A 23191-nucleotide genomic window follows, 5' to 3' on the forward strand; every position below is an offset into this window, starting at 1 on the left:
GGGTACGTCTTTTGAAAAATAGATTAACCCATATGAAGGAAGGCAATGCACAGACTATGCAAATAACTAGTTCAGCTTTTCAGGGGAATGGCATTTAATGTCTTATGATGTTCTTGTATGTGTATGTGTATGTGTATGTGTATGTGTGTGTGTCTGTATATATATATATATATATTTATTTATTTATTGAGGAAATTGAGATGACTATTGAATACTAGAAGGGGCATTACTATAATTTTCAATAGGAAGAGTATTAATGCCTTCTCCACGGTGGATGGGTCTAAACCATGATGTTCCATTTATAATCTGGCCAAAAGAATTAGAAGGTATAATTGGTATTTAAATTGATAAAAATGATCCGACATACTCCTTCAATCTTGATTATGATGTGCTAAAAATACTCGGGTTTAAGTAATTGAAAATTACCACATTACGCAAAAATACCAAAGATGAGGATCCACTCTAAACTCATCTCTCCTAAGATTGATTACCAAATTTCAAAGTCCTGATCAACTCCCACATGAGATCCCATTGCTAAACGACATTCCGATCATAAGTCAAAAGATCACCACATGGGGAGAGGATCTAGACACAAATTTCATGTGATTTATACATGTTACTCCCATCTATTTGATTCCCAAAATCATGTGATATTTACCCAAAAAAAATTCTGTGGTCTATTTACTATTGGCAGCAGGTTCATAGACGGCGCTTGCTGTCTACCATACACATATCCTTTTTTTTTTGGTAGAAACATATCCTTATCCACAACAAGATAGAAACATCTTTCTTTTTCAATCCAATGGGCCATTTCTGATGATGAAAAGATTTTTTTTTTATTATTTTTTATTTTCTGTGGGTGGGTTAGAACATTAAGAATCCTGGGCAATCTTCGACTGTTCAACATTAATGTCTCTCTCTCTCCCACTTCTTTCTTCTTGAGGTTTAGAGAACAGAAGCAGAAGAAGAAGACCTGCTATTGTTTCTCAAGCAGCTGATTAGTCATGTTTTTCTCGCTGGTCCAAACATCCTTTACGTCACCTTTCCAAGCCATCCAAATCGCGGGTACCCAATTTAATTCTTCTTTGCTGCCCAAAACCTTCCTTCCTTCTCTTGGAGCTGTGCCCTTCACTTTCACCACTCTGAGGAGATCGCATAATGCTTCAGCCGGAAAACTCAATGTCACTGGCGTTCATGCCTCCTTGGTCGGGAGTCCTGTATTATGGGCTGGTAGGATTTGCATCTTCTATGCTCTCCTGAAGGCTGGATTAGCTGGATCTCCGGCGAGCCCATTTTTCTCAGGTATCAGAATCCTTTTACCTTTGATGCTAAAAAGTTTAATCTTTTCTTGCTCATTTTGGATACTATATTTCCCACATTTTTTTTTTGGTTCGACCCTTCATTTTTCATTTGTTTCTTAGATCTGGAAACAGAAACAGAGACGGACGATTTGGGTTTTTCTAAGTGGTTAGAAAGCTTGAAGGGGAAATCAGGTTTGTGGGTTTTCCTTCCTCTTTCATTTTCTTTGCTTTTCTTGCTTCTGTAATCTGTATCCTGTCATGGTTTTGTAGCCTGGTATCCGACCTAGGTGATTTGATTTGATAATCTAGAAAAATGATAAAGCATCAACCATTTAATCTGAATCTTCTGATGTTAATTTGCCCTTTTGTACACTGCTGGTTAGGTGTTGAACCTGAAAATTTGCTTGCTACAGCATAATGTGTATTTTTTACATGGTATTTTAGAAACATGTTTTGGTTTCACTTTCTATAGAAGCTTAAGTAGTGAGGAAATAACTATGAACAAAGATAGACCCACTAATCCTGTAGACTATGCTTGCAAGGCAAATTAGAGGGAAGGGAAGTGAAAATTTTTTTTAACTTAAAAAATAATACTTTTCTATTCATTGCTTGTATAAAGTACTTAATTTTCTTATCATTAAAAAGAATACTTTTCTATTCATTGCTTGTATAAAGTACTTAATTTTCTTACCATGTTGAGTAATGATGCTTTTTAGATGTAATTTTTATTTTACTTTTCAAACCCAAGGGATTTGGATGCAAAGCAAAATGAAATTTAGTAGCGTAATATGGAATGAATTGGCGTTAGTGATAAAATCACGTAGGATAATGAATAGAAAAGTTTTCATTTTTAGGTTTGAAATTTTCACTTTCCTTTCCTTTCCTTTCCTTTCCTTTCCTTTCCTTTGATTTCCATTGCAACCAAATGGAGCAATGTTTTTGATTGAGATTGAACTGCATTATCAGGAAGAGTACTTGGTGTCATGCGCAGCTTAGATGGAAAGACAAACTATATTCATTTAACTTGTGGTTGTGGTATTTGTTTGATGTAGAGGAAAAGGAAGCAGCTGAGAAAAGGAAACTGGTGAGCAAATGGCATCCTACAACAAAGGGTACTCTCAAGAGGAGTTACAGGGTACCTTCCAAATCTGAAGGACGGCGTCTTCTTAAAGCCATTGCATCCCTGCTTTCTGATGATGATCACTTTGTTGATGCAACTTCTCATAAGGTACTTTGGTTCATACTATATTTCTTATTCATGGCTTGAAGCAGAGTTTGCACTCTCATCTAGCTTTCTAATTGGAAGTTTTTGTGTTGGTTTATAGGGTTGTCAAATTAGGAGGGAGAGTGCTCACGGAGAGAGTGTGTGTTGTAATAATGTGAGAGCTCTTTTTGATGAGCTCCCAACTCCACATCTTGTTGTGGAGATCACAGCTTTTCCCGCAGGGCCTCTCACAGACAAAGATTACGCCAAGGCTGAGAAACTAGAGAGGGTACTTAGGTCTGGACCTTCCATTTGAATTTTCTTTAATTTCTTCACTTCTCCCTTGTGTATATACAATCCACAACTTGTACATATATGCCATTAATAGAAGGTTTTCCTGTCGTTCCCCTTCACTTACTGAAGTTTACTTTCCCCACTTCAAGTTATCAGTTTCTTCTGTTGCATTTGGAAACTTTAAATATATGATAAGCCTCATGGAATCCTGGAAAAGAGAGTTAAGCCATTCTTCTGGTAATGTTAGGATCTCCAGTCAATAACAAATTTGAAAGGCGTCCCGTGAGAGACTTAATTTATGGTCCGGCAATGTTGTGTTGTGCTGCTGATTTTCAAATTGGAAAATGTGCAGCAATCCATGGAGTTTCTATGAAATGTTAACTTTGTGGATCTTGTTACTGACTTATCAAAAAATGATTGCACTCCGGAATTGAGAGTTCTCTTCTAGTTGACTCATAATACGAGTTGTCTCAACATGTGAGTTTAAGACTGGGGAACCTTCATGTAGAATGGTAGGTAAAATCTGGAAGAAAATGAAAATTGAAGAGAACTTAAATCACTAACTTGTCATATTGTTCATGGAACTGGTGCCGATTCCAGATGACGAACAAGGCCAGGACTGTCAAAGTGGAAAAAATCCCTATCCTAGACATTGTGTTGAAATGTGTTTCATCTTCAAGGTGTTCCAATCAATTTGCTTACCTTAGAAATCTGAAACAGTAGTCTGTTTCTTCGAAGCAGAATTTGTTTTGAGGGTCTAACTTTTAAGCCTTGACATAATGTAGGGAGAGTTCCTCAAGTATACAATAGCACCAAAGTTAAAGATGAAATCCCTTTGCCCATCGTCTCAAGTTGTAATATTTGGATGTCTCATATGGTGGCCAAATTCTCTTTGTCCCAGTCTTGTGGTATTTGGTATTTGAGAAGAAGTGTCAGCAATACCTGAACTCCTATGTAGTCTATTGTGGAAATAATATTTCTAATGAATAAAGTACATTCCTCGTCACAAAAAAGAAAAACCAAAAATGCTCCCATAGCTCATTGTGGAGGGAAGGTTGAGGGCATTTTGATCTTGAGATTTTGTTTCTCAGTGCTTCGGAGTTTCTGCTTACTTGTAAATATATATATATATATATATATATATATATATATGTATAGACACTGATCTTGGAAGTTTCGGCTGCCGTAAAAATATTCCATGGAGGTTAAGGTTGACGTACCAAGTGTTAAAAGGTCTTGGCCATGTGCATTGCTTGACCTTTAAGGGTGAATTTGCTGAAAGCACTTCCAGCACCAACAAATTAAGGTCAGTCTCAACGTATCTTAAACAGCTTCTCTTTATTGCCAATAAATACAGAGTAGGCAACAAGCGAGTTCAGAAAGCACACAATTAACAGTAATGCCCTGCCGACCTTAGCCATTCAGCACACAGAGAAAGTTCAGATGACATCACCCAAACCATGTATGCTTCAATATCCCCTAATCCAAATCTCACTGGCTTATAGGTTAACGGCACAGTTGACACTTGATTCTGATATCACCTGGCTTTCCCGGTAATCAAGCTGATGGTAGAGCACCACCGTGCACTTTTCCTTGTCCTTTTTCAGGCTGTCAATAAGAACTATACATTTTAACAGGAACAGCGAAAATTAGCGACTAACGAGATCAAGACTCTGGTTAGAAACACGCCTCCCATAATAGAAGCAAAAAATGGGAAAGAGAGTTCCAACAGAAAAAAAACCATGCTATTGGATACTGATCAGTGCCTAATAGAGGATTACAAAACTGTTCAATAATCTCTATGCTACTGCTCACAGAATCCAAACTCAGCCAAAAAGGAAATATTAAATAAAATTGGCAACGGTGCAGTGCAGCAGTAATTAATATTTAATATTTTGAAATTTTCTTCTCCTATGCAGGGAACTCACAACAAATTCCAATAACCCTCATTAGTCCGTATGTTGTCACCTCCTTTATAGGTCATCTTAACCCTTCACCTTGAGAAACAAACTGCAACAGCAATCGCTATCATCTCACACCCACTGAATCCATCAGATCCTCATACTCTGGGTCATTCTCCTGTTTCCTCACTTTGGCTGGACTATCTCCTTGTCGGGGAGGGGCAGAAGGTACTGAAGTGGGTGAAAATGGGTCATAAATTTGGTTTCCTCCAGGACCGGAAGCTGGCTTACCAGATGCAAATGAGAGATTGTTATTGAATTGCTGATTTGGAAACAAGAGGTTCCCCGGACGAATTGTCTGGGACAGCTGATTCTGCTGCTGTTGCAGTGGATTTGCGGGGCGAAGAGGTAAAACACTGGGTATGGGCGGCATATGTGATGCTGAACCAAAGCTCTGTGGCCTCATTTGAGGCACAGGAGTAGAAGGCCGAATAGGATGTGAACTTGGAAATACTAGAGGTCTAGGTGGTAGGGAGGTGGTGGGTGGGTTACCACCAAAGGGCACAATGCTACCTGGTGAAGGTGTCAAGGACGGAGCATGAGGCTGACCAATTGGATTGGCAGCCTGAGGCCTTGCAAAACTTTGTATGCCAGGTTGTGGCAATGAATGCAAAGCTGGTCGAAAAGATGGTGATTGAGGTGCCAGAGGTGGCAGTACTGGTGGGGTACTTTGAGTAGGGGGTTGTCCACTAGACCTTGGAACTGTTTGAGCAGCCGGGTGCTGGGACCTGAGGGGCTGAAAAGTGAAATCACCAGAACTTGGCCTCTGGGGTTTTGGAGTTGTAACTGGTGGAATACTTCCCGGGCTTGTCACGGGGGGCTTCATGGGAGTGAAACTTGGTAAGCTTCCAGAACCAATAGGCATTCCAGATTGCTGTTGTGGTGATGTTGATGGCACTGGTGAAGAAACTGTTGATGAACCCACCACAGGATTTTGCAATGGATTACGCACTGGTGCACGTAAATTTACAGGCTGCACATGTGGCACTGGTGAAGTAGATTGAATGGACGCAGCTGCTGATGCTGGAATTGTACCACTTGCTTGAGCGAAAATTGGAACTGGTGCTCGAGGAAGTATTGCTGGTGGAATTTGTGTGTGTCCAGCCATAGATGGGGCCGGCAATCGTCCTGGTGTCTGTGAAGATACCGGTACTGATACTGAGGGTTGAGATGACGCCAGTGACACAGGACTAGACCCAACTTGAGCTGGTACAGAAACAAAACCTGGTGTAGGTGCTGGACGGTTAACTGCTGATGTATTGACCAACTGGGGAGTGTGAGGTAGAGAAGGAAAACTAGCAGGAGGAACAACATTTGGAGCAGGTCTACTCATTACAGTTGCTGAAATATTTGGAAGAGCTACCGATGCATTTGGTTGTACCATGGAATGAGGCCTTTGTGGTGGAACCATTGATGAAGTCATCTGTACTGTGTTCCCTATCCCTCGAGGGATTATGGCAGGTACACCAGACCAACCACCAGAGCTCCCAGCAGGGGTTAGTGGCCTGTTTGGCAATGGTCCTGATGAAAATGGTTGTGGTACCAGTTGTCTTGCCACTGGTACTGGTCCAGCTGGTGTATGTTGGTTACCAGTAAATGCTGGTGGTACAGTAAGATTTGGTTGAGCTGATGCAGTGGGGTATGCTGAAAGAGGCTGCGAGACTGGCATGAGATTGTTTATTGGTGAGATGTGGCTTGCAGGCCGTGTGTCATGCATGTATGGCCATTGCAAAGTCGGCATTGATGGCTGTGGTCTGGTGGCCAGAGACGGGTGATTCCCTGAAACAGAGCCAAATCCTGATCCAGGAGTAAACCGTGCAAAAAATGGTGGGTTGTTTGAGGGAATACGAGGGGGTGGAGAAATCTGAACCAGATTGTTAGGCATGGGCAATGAAGAATTTGGAAGAGAAATGAAGGCAGAGGGTGACTGAATGGAGGTTTGTGTTGGTCCTAGCGGGAACCAAGGACTTGGATATGGCCGGAACTGGACTTGTGGAGGACCAGGCTGTGAAGATCCAATCATTGGTTGCAGCACCCCCTGGTTTCCAATAGCACCAGGCATCACATAACTAGTAACTAGGCCCTGACTTTGCTCAACAGTAATGACAGTGTCCCCAGAAACTGAAGTTGGAGTTGTGGAAACAACAGCTGAATTAACCTAAAAAGCAAGAGAGAGAGAGAAAAGGGGAGGGGAGGCAAGTATTAGCTTAAGATCCTAGGTAGATAAGCAAGAATAATACACCTTTCAACATGCAAACTCACAGATACTGGTCTGACTAACAGTTCAATTAGAGCAACTGCAGCATCAACTTTCTCATGTGTGTCAGCTGATACATGGACATACAGCTCTTCATAAGCATTCTGGACTTCGTCCCCATCTGCCCGAGTAATTTCGGCCTGGACATGAAAAAAAAAAAAAGAGAGTGAAGAAACTAGTAGGGCTTCATCTGTTTGCCTCAACACCGAGTGAACTGAGTCCATTAAACAGAGCAAATAATCACAGTGAGATCATTCTAATATAACAATGGAAATGAATATAAAAATGGAAAAGAAGAACACAAAATCCATGTCTGTGAGCCATTTCATGATTTCAATGAAACAAGACTTCCTTTCTTCCACTTCAAAGATGGATACCTTCTCTCCTGTGCCTACTCTAATGCCATGCACACATACTTTAGCTCCAGTTTCCTGATTCAATTGCAGAAAGAAACAGATGACTGATGAAAGGAAAAGAAAATGGGGAAGATCCCAAAACAAAGCCTTACAATTAGCATCATTTACATCTGAAGTAACATGTAATCACTTCTACAAGCATTAGCTGGGATTACACAAACTACTCACTTCTTCTAATCTCTTAAGAGTATTTCTTCCAGACCCCAATAGAAGACCAATGAAATTGAATCCTGGATGTGCTTTAAGCTACAAAAGAAACAGACAATAAGCTAAGCATTATATGTACAACAAACAATAAACAGAGCAACAAAGCGCAAACAGGTTAATGCTAATTATAAATAACCATTTTCCAAGAAAATGGCAGTAACTGCTGAAAGAGACAAAGCAGAAGGTAGTGTGCTAGAAAGTCAAGGGCCAGCATCTGACTTACAGGAATAGGTACTACAGCCTCTTTCAATAATGGCTTGTAATCAGATGGAGCCTTGTAACTTGGGTTCAGCTTTAGAATTTCACCTGGAAATACCAATGAACAACTTGAGAATAAATATTGCAATGGAAAACCAAAAGATGCACTCACAATACACTGAACATACCAATAATTTCCCTTCTTTCCAGTTCCAATAGTTCAATCTTCTGGGCCTGCAAATTAGAGAATAGAGGTATTGAATTCAGGTATCATCACAGAAAAAACAAATGTATCAAACTATCTCTCTCAGCACAACGGAGTTATTAGCTTATGGCAGCAACATTAACCATTATCATACCTTATCATTAATCTGATGGTCGGAAGACTCACAATTCAGAACCTGGCTGGGTGACACCGAGGCTTGGGCTTCTCCAGTCTTCAGAACTCCTGATTTCAGCTGTTGTGTAATTTGTTCCACTCGAGTCTGCTCAAAATTTGTGCCACCACAAAGGTAGTAATATCACTTAATGCCACCTGGAATGGGAAGCTTCCATGTGAGAACTTCACAAGGAAGACCCATGTTTAGCACCCAAATGGGAAAACAGAGAGTTGTCAATTGCCACAAATCGAGCAACTGACAAACCTCCCTACAAATTGGAGCTATAAATGCTCATGAAAGATTTCTAGGACTCCATCTGGTGGGGTTCTAAGTGTTGCAATGTAAACAAAATGGAAATCTTCTGGGTAACTCAGAAATTTATTAGGTATGATAATAAAAATTTTGAACATATTACTTAGATTTTTGTGGAAAGTATTGGCAAAGTAATTATTTCTCATTTCTCAACTACTAAATAAAATGTTACTATTTTCTATATGCTATTGGTCTTTTATTTTCAAAATATATTTTTGTACTTCTATTTAAATGCTTTACAGTACAACATTTTACATCCAACCAGATGGAGCCTATTCATTCTACAAACTTAGGAGACGGCAACAAAAAAAAAAAGAAAAAAAAAAAAATTGTTGAGCCTCAAATAGAACTTACAAACAGTCCCTTAAGTACCTGATACGCTAAGGCTCTTCCTCTCCTGACAGCAGCATCTTGTGTCAAGTCAGTACCCCATTTTGTTTTCCGCTGAATCTGTTTGCTACTTTCTTCTTTGGTGGCATCACTGGCTTCCGACTTTCCCGAGCATCGAAATACGGGAACCAAAGAACCTGATAATTTGTTCTTCGGTATAACAAATCCAGACTTCGCACTGAACATCGAGACCTTAGAACTACTTGTAATTGCGGCAGATGTAGTCACGACAGTGGCTTGGTCAACCTTTATAGCCATGTTCACTGGAAATGTGTCCAATAGCAGCTTGTCGCTTAATGCAGCTATTCAATTGATGCTGCAACCCTGTTTAGAATACAAGTCGTAGGGTCAGACTCGAAAGTTGTTCAAAAAGAATGCAGTAACATATTTCCCACCCCACCCCCCACCCCCAACCCCCCCCCCCCCGGCAACAAAAAAAAAAAAAAAAAGACACCAAAGGCATGTGCAGCCTGACCAAACTATCAGTTTCAAATAGCAAGTTCAATGATCAGAAATACAGCCTTCACTTTTCTCTGTTTGTTACCTTTCATTTTTATAATTATTATTCGTGATTCAAAAATTACTATGACCTGTGTTCCCAGAAACTGAAATTTGATGGGTTCTCATTCCTAATTCCTACTTACACAGTATATGCACGTTTGTGTCCCCAAAATTTGAATGAAGGAAGAAAGGAGAAAACCCTAAAAAGGATTCAACCCATCAAGTGAATCCATTTTTGAAACTATAACCTGAAAATCAATCCCTTATTGTTTAGTCTTTTCCTCTCTTTCCTTTTTCCATTCGTTCCGAATCTACTTCGTCGGCATTGCAAGACGATCGCGGACAGAAAAAAATTTGAAGTAGACCCAGAAAAAACGAAATAAAAATTTAACCCTTAATAGGGGAAAAGGAGGAGCAGGCAATGGAATAGAGTACTCACCTGTAAAACTAGGGTTTTGACGTGCACCTGCGGGAGCAAAGAGAACAAAACAGGTGACCCTTCTCTGCTTCCCAATTCCCAACTTTGAAAAAGGTAAATTTAGTGGGAGCTTGAAAACTGAAGTACCCAGAGTCCAGAGAGCTCGGAAGGAAAGAAACGATGTCGCCCACTTGCCCCAGGGCGCACTTGCTCGGCTCACGCTTCTGGACCTGATCCTCGGCTCGCCATTTGTCTGTTCGGGCCAGGGTTTCAAAACAGATTTTAATCGATTCCGGCCGATTCCGTCCGGATAAATTCTTCTTGAACCCTAGAAACCTTCTTTGGGATCGCGCACTTAGGAGCGGTAGAAATCGGGATCATACTCTTTATCCACAAATCTACCGTCGTCATTACTTTGCCCCAATGTGTTGGATGTCGAAAATACCCTTCGTTGTTTCATTATGCCCATCCAAGGATAAACAATTCACTGTCCGATATGTATTAGTGAACCATCCAAGAGTTTTGGGACTCCAATCCGATCAGAGTACCTTCTAGCTCCATCGTTATAATATATCTATCTAAATGCCAACCAAACCCCAAAACTATATTGATTAAGTGGATATCACATTAAGGTTTATCTCAATCTATATTTGATTTTGTTTTGTCATAAAAAATAAAAATACAAAAAATTTAAGCTTATCTTAGGTCTCGTATATTCCCCATTCATCTCTATCACAATCTGATGATATAACCAAATATGAAAAGATTTGAAATTACAAAAAAAATTTTTATTAGGTTTGAAAATTTTACATCCCTTCCCTTCAATTTTCCTTGCAACCAAAAGAGCCTTAAGGATAGAATGGGGTGGCAACGAGAAAATATAGGGGCATTTCAAGCGAAGAATTTACTCACCAACCTTATCTGAGAAAGTGAAAGAAACTTTTCAGCTCTACTTGATTTTCTCAAAGAAATTTCTTGCATTTAGTGTGGAGCTGTTGAAACTTGCCATGTGAGAGGGTTATAGGAGAAACATGTGAAACTTCTCAGACCAACAATACATCACCTAAGCTCCCATGTGAGAATATATGGTGGTCTTAAACAATCCAGACATGGAATACTATTTGTAACATTCATGCGTAAAGTAGGTGATCTCACCTTCAATATCTCTGAAGATGGGGGATGAAAGCTGCCGAGATTCGACAACTTCCAGATGACAGCAAGATGGCTTGAATCAAACCTCCAGAAAATGGACAACAAGAACAAGAAGTGGAAGTTGTCTACCTTGAAGCATCAGTCAAGCAAACTTGGAGAAGTAAAATCATTTAATGCAAGCAGTTGCATCTAAAAGATGGTATCTTGGTCAAAGATACAATTACCACTCATAAAGAACACTTAAAAGAGCAATCCAATGCACAAAGCTCCGGCTACTGCAGAGTCTGGGATAGTGTACACAGCCTCACCCGCTGCTTTGCAGAAGAGGTTGTTTACAAGTTTTGAACCTGTGACAAATATGTTGCAATAATGCAACTTAACCGTTGTGCCGCAGGCTTGCCCACTTCATAAAGAACACCTATCATATAGTTACATTCTGTTCTCACTTAACCATGCTTAAATATGTTTCCTCGGCATTTACAATAAAATAAAAAACAAAGGACAGTGGGCAAAAAAAAAAAAAAGTTTCAAATAAAAGTCAATTTTCCAGAAAAAAAATTGTTCCAAGGAAACAAATGAAGAAGCCTTAGTGAAGTTGAAAACCACAAATAACTAATTTACCAGTTGCTGTTGATGTTTTGAGAAGTCAGAGAAAAATGGTGTAGGTGATCTTTCAATACATAATTAACAAGTATATCTCCCAAATTTAAAAATTTACAGAAGAGTGATGAGTGCAGTCCATCACGTCAACAAACTATTGCAGTTCATTTCAAATTACTGTACACAGGCAACAACAAATAAGATGTCGCACAATCTTGTTAAAAGTACCCAAGGAATGAATTGGAAACCGAACAAAACTTCATTTGTGGGAAGGAGGGTTGGGTGTGGGTTGCAAAGTAAAAGTAGTCACGTGCCAAATGCATCAAAGATCTTGAGACTGTCTTCCCTGCACTAAATACAACTTCTGGTTATACCACCCTACGAAGTGCAACAGCCCCGCCAGCAAAATGGAATTTGTCACTTGTCACCCCACAAATACTGAAGAAATAATGCTGCAGCCTCTCAGGTGAAAGGATAGAAGTTTGAGAATAGCAAACTGCCAATGAGTATGTAAGCTGTAGAGTATGCCCAAATCAAGTAACCCCATCTCCTAGAAGTGCCAGGAGAAACCATTATATATGAGGCAAACCAATAAAGAACTGGGCTGGCAGATAAGAAACGAGTTGCAACCTGTTGAAGTGTTACTGTCAGAAAATGCAGCCCATGTTTCGTAGTAATGAAGAATTAACTTATTCATTCAAGCAATAGCTGAGACCAATCTTGACACAGACAGGATTTGAATGGTGCAAATTGAAATGCGGAAAAATGCCAAAATGGAAAATATATAAAAAAAAATTGACATGTTGATGATCTCTACATAATGAAGCAAAAGAATAGAATCTGACCTGCACATGCATGACAAAAAATGCTGTCGCAGCCATGAAGCCTAGGTGTAGAATGAAGGGAAGGACTAAGATGGAGAAGTACCCTGTCTTTTCAGGAAGACATGCATAATCACCTGATGGAAGGGGATTCTGAAAAGAATCACGAGTCTGTGGTTTACTCTTTTCTTTCCTCTGTCTGACTGTACGATCTTCACCAACAGATAAAATACAAGCTTCAGAATGTTGAATGCATCGAAGAAGCAGCCAAGGACAAATAGCAAAAAGCAAATGACAGTCCCTTGGGATTTTCACAGGGCCGCAGAAATTCATAAATTGATGACCAGCTGTCACCAGCATGGTAATTCTTAGTAGTCCAAACATCTCAAAGCATTGCAAGTTTCTTCAAATTAGCTTCCTTGGTCATATGGATATTAAAAAAATATGCAAAAGAATACTACCTCTTCATGCAGCACAACCAAGAGGAACCACACATCCTACAATGCCAAATGATGCTTGATAATGGATGCAAGCGTTGCATGGAATCTAAAAACAGATGGTTTATGTATGTTGGACATGCATTATATTTCCAGACTCCATAGGTTCTTGACACCATTTGTGGATTTCCTGTAGGATCTATAGCTCTTCAACAAATAAAATACAGCATACATTATGGATTTCATCTTTTCTTCTTTCTCTAGAAATCATTTAATTGGAAATCATAAAATTTATCTGTTGCATCATAGTTGGAAGTAATTTTTATGCCATTGAGCCCAAATAAAAGTTCAGCTCACCAAATTAGACCCTCAAACATTCATTGGTTTCTGACTCTCTTTTTTTTTTTTTTTTCTTTTTTTGGGGGGGGGGGGGGGGCGGGGTGAGGTTTAAAAGTATAAAAAATTAAAAAAATTAAAAAAAAAAAAAAAAAACCCTTTTAGGCCACTGCTTTAAGAAGAGCTGTACATAGGAGTATAGAAATAGTATGCAGATACAAAAATTCGCCTCTAAGCGGAACCACCTACAGTCAAAATCTGCCTGACATCATGCAATTGGCTATGGCCTTTCATAAATCACCTATCTTTTCACCCCACCCCAAGCTGATGTTCCATTGATTGCAGAGACCTTCTAGATTTCAGAATTTTGGGATAGCCATTTTATCACCAAAGCTGAGTGGCCTTCCATACCAAGAAGAGTCCTCAGTTGTGGCATGAATAGATTGTCCCTAGCCTTGGTTTATTTTGTGTTTGAGTTCCTCTCCCAGTGGGACCTGTGAAGATCATAGGACATTTCCCACATTATCTCGAAGCATTCCTCCAATTTCATATGGACCTGGGTTTTCCCAAACTACTCCATCAAAGTTCAGATTAACAGAAGAATTTGGTGAAGCAGTCCATTCATGAGACAACTGACTGCTTTTCCGCCTCCATGCAGCACTTACATATGTGTGTGTGTGTGTGTGTGTGTGTGTGTGTGTGTGTGTGTGCAACAATCTAGCATAATCAACAAACAGAAATATAGTCAAAGAAATTTAAGACCACTTGATGCAGATACGGCTGCCCTTTCTTGGTTGGATCAGCATGACCGGCTTTGGAAGCCAAGAGCCAAGAAGAACCGGTCCAACCCAGGGTTTTGGTCCAACAAGGGTTGGAAATAAATTTAGTAGTTTACTTAGTATTTTATTTCATGCTTTTATTTTCCAGACTTGAACGTAGGAGTAGGATTTATTTCCTTGCTTTGGTTTCTTTTTTATAGTTGTTTTCTAGTTTAGGCTAGTTTTCATTTCAGTTAAGTTTCTAATTTCATGTTCCTATTTTCCTATATATTGGTTGTAATCGATTAAAGATTCAGAGAGAGTGATTTGATTATTGAATGAATGTGTTGAGTGTGATTCTCCTTTTTCCCCTCTCTACTCTGATTCCCCCTCTCTTCCCTAAGGGTTCTCCATCACCACTTGGTCATATTCACATAGTAATATATAGACTGAGATACAGGATCCTTAAAACAATTGCCACTCTACCAAAACAAAGAACTTTTTATTCATCTGTAGAAATCCAAGGCCTATGATCATCGTCTCTTAAGGATATGTCATATTCCAATTCAGAAACTGGTCAAACTAGTGCAAAAAGAATATGAAATTTTCTTCTCCACCACTGTCCTCTTCAAGAAAATGAGTTTAATGGCAGAGCAATCAAAACTTCCTCTGCTTGTCCTACAGCATTCAATTCCTAGACAGGAAGCGGATTTAGCTATTTCAAACAGTTGCTTACATCTTCACAGGGAGGTCCATGGTGGTTCTATGGACGCCCTGTACTACTACCAAAGCTGTTGATAAATTGTGTCAAATTGGGTATTGAGGTATTCCAGGTATTGTGGCCCTTATCTAACATTATGCAGTTCCTTGTTGTTTGGTGTCAATGCTGGCTCTGCTGTATTGATATTTGATGCATCAATATATTCCTCACCTTTCTGTTCTTAATGAAACTAATTCATCCCCAACCCACTCCCAAAAGAAAAGAGAGAAAAAAAAAAAGGAATATGAAAAGATGCCATACCTCGGAGGACTTTAGAAGGGACATTGTCTGAAAACTCAGCATCCTTTGATCCTCGTTCTGTTCCCAGAGAATAGAGTACAGTAGCAAAACTCTTTTCCTTGCCAGAAGCTTCGAAACCCAGTGAAAATACAATTTTTGTCCGTAACATGGCATAATGTAAGATTGAACAAAATGCAATGCACAATACTGGAGATGCAAGAAGAAAGTTCGGTAACTGCTTCAACCGGAAATATCTCAAGAAACCTACTTCCCTGACATAAAAGAAGCCACCACCGAAAGAAAACATTACCCCAACATCTGCAACTCTCATTGAAATGGCTCAACATAAACTTAGATTAGGAAACACAAGGAAAACCAGTAATATTGAAGATTTAAAAACAGGTTTATATCTCAGAATCATGCAACAGACCCTGAATCTTGCAACTGATCAGCCATGTATCAACAGATCCAACAGGTACACAGTCAACTAATAAAACATTGTCAAACCAGTTTGTTTTTGGAATGTAGCATTGAATAAATGAATTTCAGAGATTAACTCACCAGTAATGGCTTTGAATATAATCGTAAAGAAGTGGTAGTCTTGCTTTGCACCAGGGCTTCATTTCATCAGGCAAATGTCCAAGGCAAATATTATAGTATCCATAAACTTGGAAAGCAATAAATGGTGCAAAAATACATAGAGATCGCACAAGTCCAGCAATGATTATCAGCACTGCCAACTGGAGAAGAGAAAAAATAAATTAAATCGAGCAGGAAAAAGAAAGGTAAGATGAATTAGAACTAATATTGGACCTCTGCTGTGATGCCAGTCAAGTGGTCTTTAGTACCCACTCAGCACATCTCTTGTATTTATACAGAAGTTGTACAACCCAAAATGTGAAATGTAATATGCAATAACATTCACTTTTAGTATTGTTAAGACGTTAAAAAAGAAAATAACCTTGATTTTGAAAGATATGGCTTGCAATTGCACATGGAACAATTTGCAAAATAGCAAACGCTTACATCGAAATGTCATAAGCTATAATGATGTCAAAACATAAAATACTATAAAATGACTAATTGAAAAGAGCAGAAAAAATGTAGATGATAAAATCACTTCCTAAAATAATTTGGCATATCTAGAGCAGGCTTGAGCAGTGGAAGGTGAGGCTGAGATATTATGTCTAGAATGATGGTCAATATACAAGGGCATCCATGCAACCTTCAAATATTTCCGTTTCCCTCTCACAAATCCAATGGATAGGATTAACTGTTAAGGGCTAGGGAACTACCGGAAAAGGCTGAAATACACTTGTGTTTATACACAGTTTCGACAGAATTATAACATTAGCATACCAAAAGATATAAATTCATGAAGACATAAATCTCAGAAATATGGAGAGGTGCAGAGTTAAAATTACAATACAGGTTGGGTTGCCAGGTATTAGCACAAAAAGCCTAACAGTGTCACAAATTATTTGATATGTAAAATATATGCAAATATTTTTAAAGTACTACCTAATTGGGAAACTTCCTTTATACTCAGCAGAGAGAAAAGGAATGCTTCATGTCTCACAGATAGAAGCAGCATAACCTAGCCACCAGAGCTATTAATTTAAAAGCCAAACACATCACCTAGCCATGTATATCTATAGCTTTCAACGATTGATGATATAGTTTGACTTGAGAGGTGCATAGTTGCAAATTTTATGGACTCATACAGAGTTTCTGCTCCTACCCCTTCATCTTTTCAGGTTCTCTTATCTTACACTGGATGTCTGTCTGACACCAAAAAATGTGTCCTCAACCAATTTTGTGGACATACTGTAATATTAGGTACCTAAGCAAGAACTAGTAATGTTTTAGTGACACAAATGCATCTTTTCTAAAAACCAAAGTTTTCTAAAATGACACCATTTTGATAATTCTCTTCTGTTTCTTTCTGATCAAGCTCGAACTGCTATGGTTTATTATTGCTTAAATTTTGGATCTTAGATATATGATACATGAAATTACTTTTTCACAGGTTGGATGCATCTTGGCATGTATGCATTTGTATCTATCTCAAGAAATGCCATAACCAAAGGGAACTGCCAGAAGAAAAGATAAAAGACTTACACTGGCACGCTTCTTTTTAAATATGGCATCATAAGCATGATGCATAGTCTGAAAACAAATATAGCCAGCATTTAGCACCCCATTTGACCTTGCAGAACCAGAGAGTGCAAACAGCAGCACAGGAATATTATTTGAACCACTTATGAAGTGATACAGTCCTCCAAGTGAAAGTAGAGAGTACAGACTTTCTGAGTATCTGCAAATCAGGAGAAAAAGCTGTAAGTTCAGTCTATCATTTCTGTACAGTCAGGTATGAACAGCTTCTAACAATAATCTCTTTTTGTAAGGAAATAAAGATGAAGGTGCCAGCTGGTTCAGCTGGTAAAGTCTGTAGCATGTTGTCGCCAAGACTAGGGATCAAATCCCACTTCACCTCACCACCTATCAAAAAAAAAAAAAAAAAAAAAAAAACAAAACAAAACAAAAGGAATCAGATGACTACAGTGATGAATAAAAAATGGAAGCTGGATTGAAGCAAAATAAAATTGATGCCCTAAACGCTGCCCCTGTGTCCTTCAAGACAATAACTGAAAGCCTGAAAAAGGGATAAAATACCATTAATGAGGAGCAAATATGAACATCACAAACACTGAAAACATATATGGTAAATAAAGAAACACAATACATTTTTACAACAGAGAAGAAAAGTTGTTCAAAGTTGAAAGTTCCTTTTCTTGCTTTATTTCTAGGGGATTTGATACTCAGAATTCCAATTGAGAGGAAATAACAAAGAAATTCAAATTAACATAAGGATGGTGGGGAACCATCACATAGTTTGAGCGGCCTGGCCGGCTATGATAAGTTTATTAAAGCAGCCCATCCTCATTGTGCCACGTGGAATGATGTTGTGGCATTTCTGATCAACGGATAGACACTACATGGCCTAGATAAGTTACGTGTCAATTTCAGATCCTAACAATAAAAAACCCTCATACGTATTGGCATGCATCCCCATGTATGTCCATGCATACCTATGGTACTCCGACCACAAGTGTGCACTCTCCTATAGTCTTGAATTTTCAAACTTCTATTTTTTTTCACTTGGCAAACTCTATTTCTCTCCGATCTCTCTCACCCTTTTTGGTTACCAAACACCCCTTGAGAAAGAAGGTTTGCAGTTGTATTCCTTCCTGATTGGCACAAATTAGCCCCAGAGAGAAATCCCCTCTGCAAAAGCTTTTATTTTAAAACAATTTTGTTAAATCCTTACACGCTTCTCTCTCTCTCTCTCTCTGTCTCTCTCTCTCTAATCATTTCTAGGGTTTCGTAGACGCAACTCTGTTTTGCGGATGCAGTTTACTTTTGATTTATTAGTTTACTATTCCAGACTTTGCTAAGCCCATGAAGTAATTTCAGGTCCTTCTAACATTGTTGTTGTCAAATCTAAAGAAGAATTCAACAATTCACTTCAGAAGGTTCAAGGTAAAGGGTTTTAATTTGCTTTTAATTCTTCACCCTTTCTTTCTAACTAGAATCATGTCATGGTTTTATAATTTCTTTGTTTCACAACATAAATAAATTGCTCACAGCAAGACAGAATTGTACTCTAACCTAGTACTCTCGGCTAGTTGCATATGTTAAACGGTTGAACATTCCAACTGGTATTGTGGGTGCTTGTCGTCTGGATTTATCATACAGAATGTCCTAATATACGTGCTATTTAAATTCATCTAATCTCAAAATGTTTCTATACTCACGTTGCCAAAACTGATAATTTAATGTTTCAGTGTCATCTTGATATTGTAGACTGTTTATCAGAGTTATAAACAGAATGCATTAGTCACAGGCTTCTTTTATGTCTCTGTCTTTACCAGAATGTTATAGACAGAATATACATCACTCAATTTTGTTCTCTGGGGAAGAAAGATGGATAATAATAAACATCTGGAGATGAGCAACCACTTGCCTGTAAAAATAAACCACCGCAAACAAGAAGGCAATGTTATTGAGAACATAGCCCGACAAACCCAACACCGCTCTGTATCCAATGAGTGGAATCAACGGAGCAAAAACTGAAACGATAGAAATGCCAAGCAGCTATTAGAACATCAAAAGAGAAGCGGACAAAGTATAAAGTTTAATAGGTTAGAGTTACTAGATCACTCACCAGTTCGAGACAAAACATAAATGCAAATCGGGAGAAGAGGTAAGAAGGCATAGGTCTGCTCGTATTCGTATCCGCATTGTGCGATTCTTACGAAATAGACACCGTCCCAGACGATACTTCCTTCGATTGCTGCTCCGATCCTCGGCCACAGAACAGAATTCACCGGCGATATAACAGTGGAATCCGACGTGAGGCAGTTAGGGTTTAAGGAAGCAGAGGTGTCGTAAGGGCTAAGCAGCGACCTCCAGAAAACTATTAAGCCAAGAAGCAGAAGCCTCGAAACGACTACAGCTCTGAAGACCAGACGAGATTCGTCGACTGCATCAGTTTTCGCACTAATTGATTCGTTATTTGAAGATTTCTTCGACATTGATTCACTTCACTGGTTAAGTTTCATCGTCTTCAACAGAAGCTGTCTTCGCCACCGCGAGAAAGGGAGAGAAAACGTGGGAAGACGTTTTCGAACTCGGCATCGCGGTCTTGATCCGCCTTGGGTCGGAGATCGCCCTAGCATCGGTTATTACGATTTAGGCCAATCCGGTCGCATCGGAAACGAAATCTTAGGGGTTGTTTGGTTCGGTAAATCTTTGGGATGACATTATTTAGAATGATAATTCTTAATTTTTAGAGTTGTTTGGTTTCACTAGGATGACCCTCATAAGTGACCACCCTACTTCTCATGAATGACCATATTACAAAGGATGTGTTTCAAATCTAAGTTTACCTCAACACTTAAACTCAGATTTTGAGCAACCTTTTTACCACCTAGTATAAAAGGAGAAAGCGAAAAGAAGTTTTATACGGAAGCCAATATCTCAACCCGGGAGAAACATGTACTAGCCTCAAGGTAGGGGTGTCAATTCCTAAACCTAATCAGTAAAACCGGTCGGACCAAACCGATAACAACACAGATCGAACCGAATCGAAACCTTATTATTTCGTTTTGGTTTGGAGTATTGCAACCCCAAAACCAAATCGAACCGCACCGAAATCGGATGAACCCGAAACCAAACCGAAACTGGCTCAAAACCCAGACCGAAACTAAAACCAAACCTGTAAGAAACCGAAACACTCCAAAATTCATTAAAAAAATTAAAATTTGCATAGTTTTGTATACATTTGTATGGAAAGTCGAATCCAAACTGGATCAAAAATCAAAACCAACCTGGTTACAAATCGATTTAAGAAACCGAAGACAAACCGAAACCAAACCGCACCGAAATCGAAACCAAATCAAAACTGGAATTTCCTTATTGGTTCGGTTCGGTTTCAGCTTTCCCACACCAAAATCGACTCAACCCGGACCGAAATCGAGCCAGACGGACCGATTGACACCCCTACCTCAAGACAACCAAACTATTTTTTAGAAAGAAACATAATTCAGAAGAATGTCTATCAAAAGATTGACATTCATATACGGTCCCACATGTGGTGTGGCATCTCCGCGCACATATCCCGGTCTAGAATGGCAGGTTGGCCTAATCACCGTCTGATTGTAGGTTTTGCGCCATCAACCGGTCACGACTCCCGACTCACGACTCACGACTCACGACTCACGATAGATCAAAATCGATATGGGGTGTGCGCGGGTTAAACCGGTGTCACCTTGAGCGTAACTTAGCAATAGTCGATGGAACTAGGGTTTAGTAGAGTGGAGGAATATAAATTGAACCTTAACCCTGGAATTTTTCTTTCCTAATTTTACATTCTCTGCAGAGGAGTGAAGTGAGAGAGAGAAGATGCCGGCTGGTCATGGTGTGAGATCTCGAACTAGAGATTTGTTCTCTCGTCCCTTCAGGAAGAAGGGATACATTCCATTGACGACGTATCTGAGGACATTTAGGATCGGAGATTTCGTCGATATCAAGGTTAATGGAGCCATTCACAAGGGTATGCCACACAAATTCTACCATGGCCGCACCGGTAGAGTCTGGAACGTCACCAAACGTGCCATCGGCGTTGAAGTCAATAAGCAGGTCTCTCTTTTCTGTACCTTGTCTTCTTATATGTCTTTTTCCTCTTGTATTGTGGAATATGGATGCTTTTTTTCATTTTTATGGTTCATGATTTTCTAATCTGGATTGGTATTGGCTTTTTAGGTTTAGTATTTTGTAGTTGAATAAATGGGGTGTTTATGTTGTTTTTGAAGTGTTGGAAGTGGATTTAGAAGCTTTTGGCTACATGGTATGCTGTTTGATCTAATCAAATTATATAAGAAGAAACATTTAATTATATAAGATGGTGACCTCTGAACTGTTATGATGCCAACCACTTTTTAGAGCGTGTTTATGCGGGCACATGATTTGAGTAGCGAGATATACAGCGAAAGTGAACTACTGAATTTCATAAAGGAATAAAGACTATTGAACGTTGGCCTTTCATAGTTTTGTAACTTCAAATGCTGCACTGTCAAGCGTAGTTAGTATAATGACAATTGCATCTTCACTAGTTTTTGGTTGTGTGAATCTTGTTATCATCTTACCCAAAAAAAGAAATCTTGTTATCATATCTTGATAATTAGAAACTTGTTATTTAAGTTATTGTAATGAGGTGATTTTGGTTTACTGGGCACTTGAATTTGATTTAGGGTGTTTTATTCTTCATTGAGAGCATTGGATGAGACCTCTCAGGCCATTGAGGGTCCTTATTTGATAGAGCATCAGTGTCCATATTCATGCTAATATGGCTTTTGGCACAAATGATTTCTCTTCCCAACCCCTGGGCAGCCATTTTTGTTAGGTCACTTGTATTTTGGTGTACTTTATAACAATTAATGTCTTACTAAAATGTCTTCTGAGCCACATCTACTACGGTTGTGGTTTAATGCACTATTATATTCATTGGCAGCTTCTTAATTTATTTGTTATGTTCTATCTAGTCTGAGAGTGTTATGTTGGAATTAGCAAGTAGATCCAACCGAAAATAAGTAAGTGCAATTATAACTGAAAAAGGAGTTGGGTCTAATCACTACTTAATAATCCATTAAATAAATGGTTGCCCATTGAGTTGTCTTTTGGATGATTTGGTGATCTGTACCCTGTGTCATTCTGCACAAACACTGGGCTTCTCAAAAGGATTATTCATGGAGAAGACCTGGTAGTATTTTATGTGAATTAAATTTAGCACATTTTGATTTTTGGGGCAGGAAAGTGGTTCCAATTTTATTTTCTTAGAAGCAGGAGTTAGATTCCCTTTAATGATACCCTGCTAACTGCTCCCAAGCATATCTTCAAATGCTAATAAAACCCCCATAACTTAATATAGACTTACCTTCTTAGTGTTGATGACTTTTCATTGTTTGTACTATTTACCTAGTGCTTTGTTGCATGTAATGGTACAGGTGGGAAACAGAATAATCAGGAAACGAATTCATGTCCGTGTAGAGCACGTCCAGATTTCAAGGTGCAAAGAGGAACTCCGCCTACGCAAGGTAAAGAATGATCAATTGAAGGCAGAGGCTAAAGCCCGAGGTGAGGTCATCAGCACAAAGAGGCAGCCAGAGGGCCCGAAACCAGGTTTCATGGTGGAAGGTGCCACATTGGAAACTGTGACCCCCATCCCCTATGATGTTGTTAATGATCTCAAAGGTGGCTACTAGGTCACCAGTCAATTTTTGGATTTCTTTCAGTATTGTTTTGGTATTCTTGGACACCTGATGGGATTTAGAAACTTAAGATTCGAGTTTTGTTCTTAGTTTGATTACTTTATGGTTTTTTTGAGTAAAAAAGAATCTTTTTGTTTTCACTATGAATTCGGGATGCAAGTTGAAGCAGCTCTTCTATGAGAGATCTTGAAGGGTAATTTCTATTATAGGAGGTTTTTCCCTCCATTATGATGGCCCTGTGGAATGCTTATCGATAATTCATTTTGTTGTACTGTTTGTCGGGGAGAGAGAGAGAGAGTATGTATATACGGAAGACCCTTTACCTTCTGAAAATGGGGTTCAACCAGTTCTTAGCTCCACTTTTTGTCTTCTTCCGTCACTTATTAGTTTGGCTGGAAGGTCAGGAAGACTCCAAA

At 39.1% G+C, this 23191-nt stretch overlaps 4 protein-coding genes across 7 annotated transcripts; 2 read left to right on the forward strand and 2 right to left on the reverse strand.

Moving 5' to 3' along the window:
* The first annotated feature begins 845 nt into the window (after window positions 1-845).
* On the forward strand, window positions 846-2918 carry LOC122088477. 2 transcript variants are annotated; one of them, XM_042657758.1, is made up of 4 exons: window positions 846-1302; window positions 1434-1493; window positions 2354-2529; window positions 2627-2918. In XM_042657758.1, the coding sequence occupies exons 1-4, from the start codon at window positions 1005-1007 to the stop codon at window positions 2819-2821; spliced, it is 729 nt and encodes a 242-aa protein (XP_042513692.1). In that variant the 5' UTR covers window positions 846-1004; the 3' UTR covers window positions 2822-2918. The 2 variants fall into 2 exon arrangements, with proteins under 2 accessions (XP_042513692.1, XP_042513691.1); XM_042657757.1 differs by having other exon boundaries at window positions 848-1302; window positions 1422-1493.
* A 1604-nt stretch (window positions 2919-4522) lies between these two features.
* LOC122089351 (extensin) lies at window positions 4523-10196 on the reverse strand. 2 transcript variants are annotated; one of them, XM_042659008.1, is made up of 9 exons: window positions 9861-10196; window positions 8903-9244; window positions 8198-8323; window positions 8027-8072; window positions 7864-7946; window positions 7602-7679; window positions 7395-7448; window positions 7023-7157; window positions 4523-6918 (listed from the first exon to the last, which is right to left on the reverse strand). In XM_042659008.1, exons 2-9 carry the CDS (start codon window positions 9176-9178, stop codon window positions 4828-4830), a joined length of 2889 nt encoding a protein of 962 aa, XP_042514942.1. In that variant the 5' UTR covers window positions 9179-9244; window positions 9861-10196; the 3' UTR covers window positions 4523-4827. The 2 variants fall into 2 exon arrangements, with proteins under 2 accessions (XP_042514942.1, XP_042514943.1); XM_042659009.1 differs by lacking the exon at window positions 7395-7448.
* Window positions 10197-11637: 1441 nt separating this feature from the next.
* Window positions 11638-19662, reverse strand: LOC122087921 (GPI mannosyltransferase 2). 2 transcript variants are annotated; one of them, XM_042657059.1, is made up of 9 exons: window positions 19643-19662; window positions 19172-19593; window positions 18971-19076; window positions 17507-17599; window positions 17065-17260; window positions 15505-15683; window positions 14965-15215; window positions 12437-12624; window positions 11638-12221 (listed from the first exon to the last, which is right to left on the reverse strand). In XM_042657059.1, the coding sequence occupies exons 2-9, from the start codon at window positions 19539-19541 to the stop codon at window positions 12054-12056; spliced, it is 1551 nt and encodes a 516-aa protein (XP_042512993.1). In that variant the 5' UTR covers window positions 19542-19593; window positions 19643-19662; the 3' UTR covers window positions 11638-12053. The 2 variants fall into 2 exon arrangements, with proteins under 2 accessions (XP_042512993.1, XP_042512992.1); XM_042657058.1 differs by lacking the exon at window positions 19643-19662 and having other exon boundaries at window positions 19172-19632.
* Window positions 19663-20851: 1189 nt separating this feature from the next.
* Window positions 20852-22915, forward strand: LOC122088082 (60S ribosomal protein L21-1). Its single transcript, XM_042657227.1, has 2 exons — window positions 20852-21147; window positions 22512-22915. The coding sequence occupies exons 1-2, from the start codon at window positions 20911-20913 to the stop codon at window positions 22767-22769; spliced, it is 495 nt and encodes a 164-aa protein (XP_042513161.1). The 5' UTR covers window positions 20852-20910; the 3' UTR covers window positions 22770-22915.
* The last annotated feature ends 276 nt before the right edge of the window (window positions 22916-23191 follow it).

The sequence above is a fragment of the Macadamia integrifolia genome, chromosome 9 (genome assembly GCF_013358625.1).
Source record: "Macadamia integrifolia cultivar HAES 741 chromosome 9, SCU_Mint_v3, whole genome shotgun sequence".
Classification (NCBI taxonomy): Eukaryota; Viridiplantae; Streptophyta; class Magnoliopsida; order Proteales; family Proteaceae; genus Macadamia; species Macadamia integrifolia.

Excerpts from the sequence above, each read along its gene's own strand:
- LOC122088477 (XM_042657757.1), top strand. The coding sequence starts at position 1,005 with ATGTTTTTCTCGCTGGTCCAAACATCCTTTACGTCACCTTTCCAAGCC. Across the intron at positions 1,303-1,421 it reads GGCGAGCCCATTTTTCTCAG|ATCTGGAAACAGAAACAGAG; the intron begins GTATCAGAATCC and ends TTTGTTTCTTAG. Across the intron at positions 1,494-2,353 it reads AAGCTTGAAGGGGAAATCAG|AGGAAAAGGAAGCAGCTGAG; the intron begins GTTTGTGGGTTT and ends TGTTTGATGTAG.
- LOC122089351 (XM_042659008.1), bottom strand. The coding sequence starts at position 9,178 with ATGGCTATAAAGGTTGACCAAGCCACTGTCGTGACTACATCTGCCGCA. Across the intron at positions 7,449-7,601 it reads CTCTTAAGAGATTAGAAGAA|GAAACTGGAGCTAAAGTATG; the intron begins GTGAGTAGTTTG and ends CAATTGAATCAG. Across the intron at positions 6,919-7,022 it reads TGTTAGTCAGACCAGTATCT|GTTAATTCAGCTGTTGTTTC; the intron begins GTGAGTTTGCAT and ends CTTGCTTTTTAG.
- LOC122087921 (XM_042657059.1), bottom strand. The coding sequence starts at position 19,541 with ATGTCGAAGAAATCTTCAAATAACGAATCAATTAGTGCGAAAACTGAT. Across the intron at positions 17,600-18,970 it reads GCGGTGGTTTATTTTTACAG|GCTTTCAGTTATTGTCTTGA; the intron begins GCAAGTGGTTGC and ends TCCCTTTTTCAG. Across the intron at positions 12,625-14,964 it reads CCCTTCTAAAGTCCTCCGAG|ATCGTACAGTCAGACAGAGG; the intron begins GTATGGCATCTT and ends CTGTTGGTGAAG.
- LOC122088082 (XM_042657227.1), top strand. The coding sequence starts at position 20,911 with ATGCCGGCTGGTCATGGTGTGAGATCTCGAACTAGAGATTTGTTCTCT. Across the intron at positions 21,148-22,511 it reads GCGTTGAAGTCAATAAGCAG|GTGGGAAACAGAATAATCAG; the intron begins GTCTCTCTTTTC and ends GTAATGGTACAG.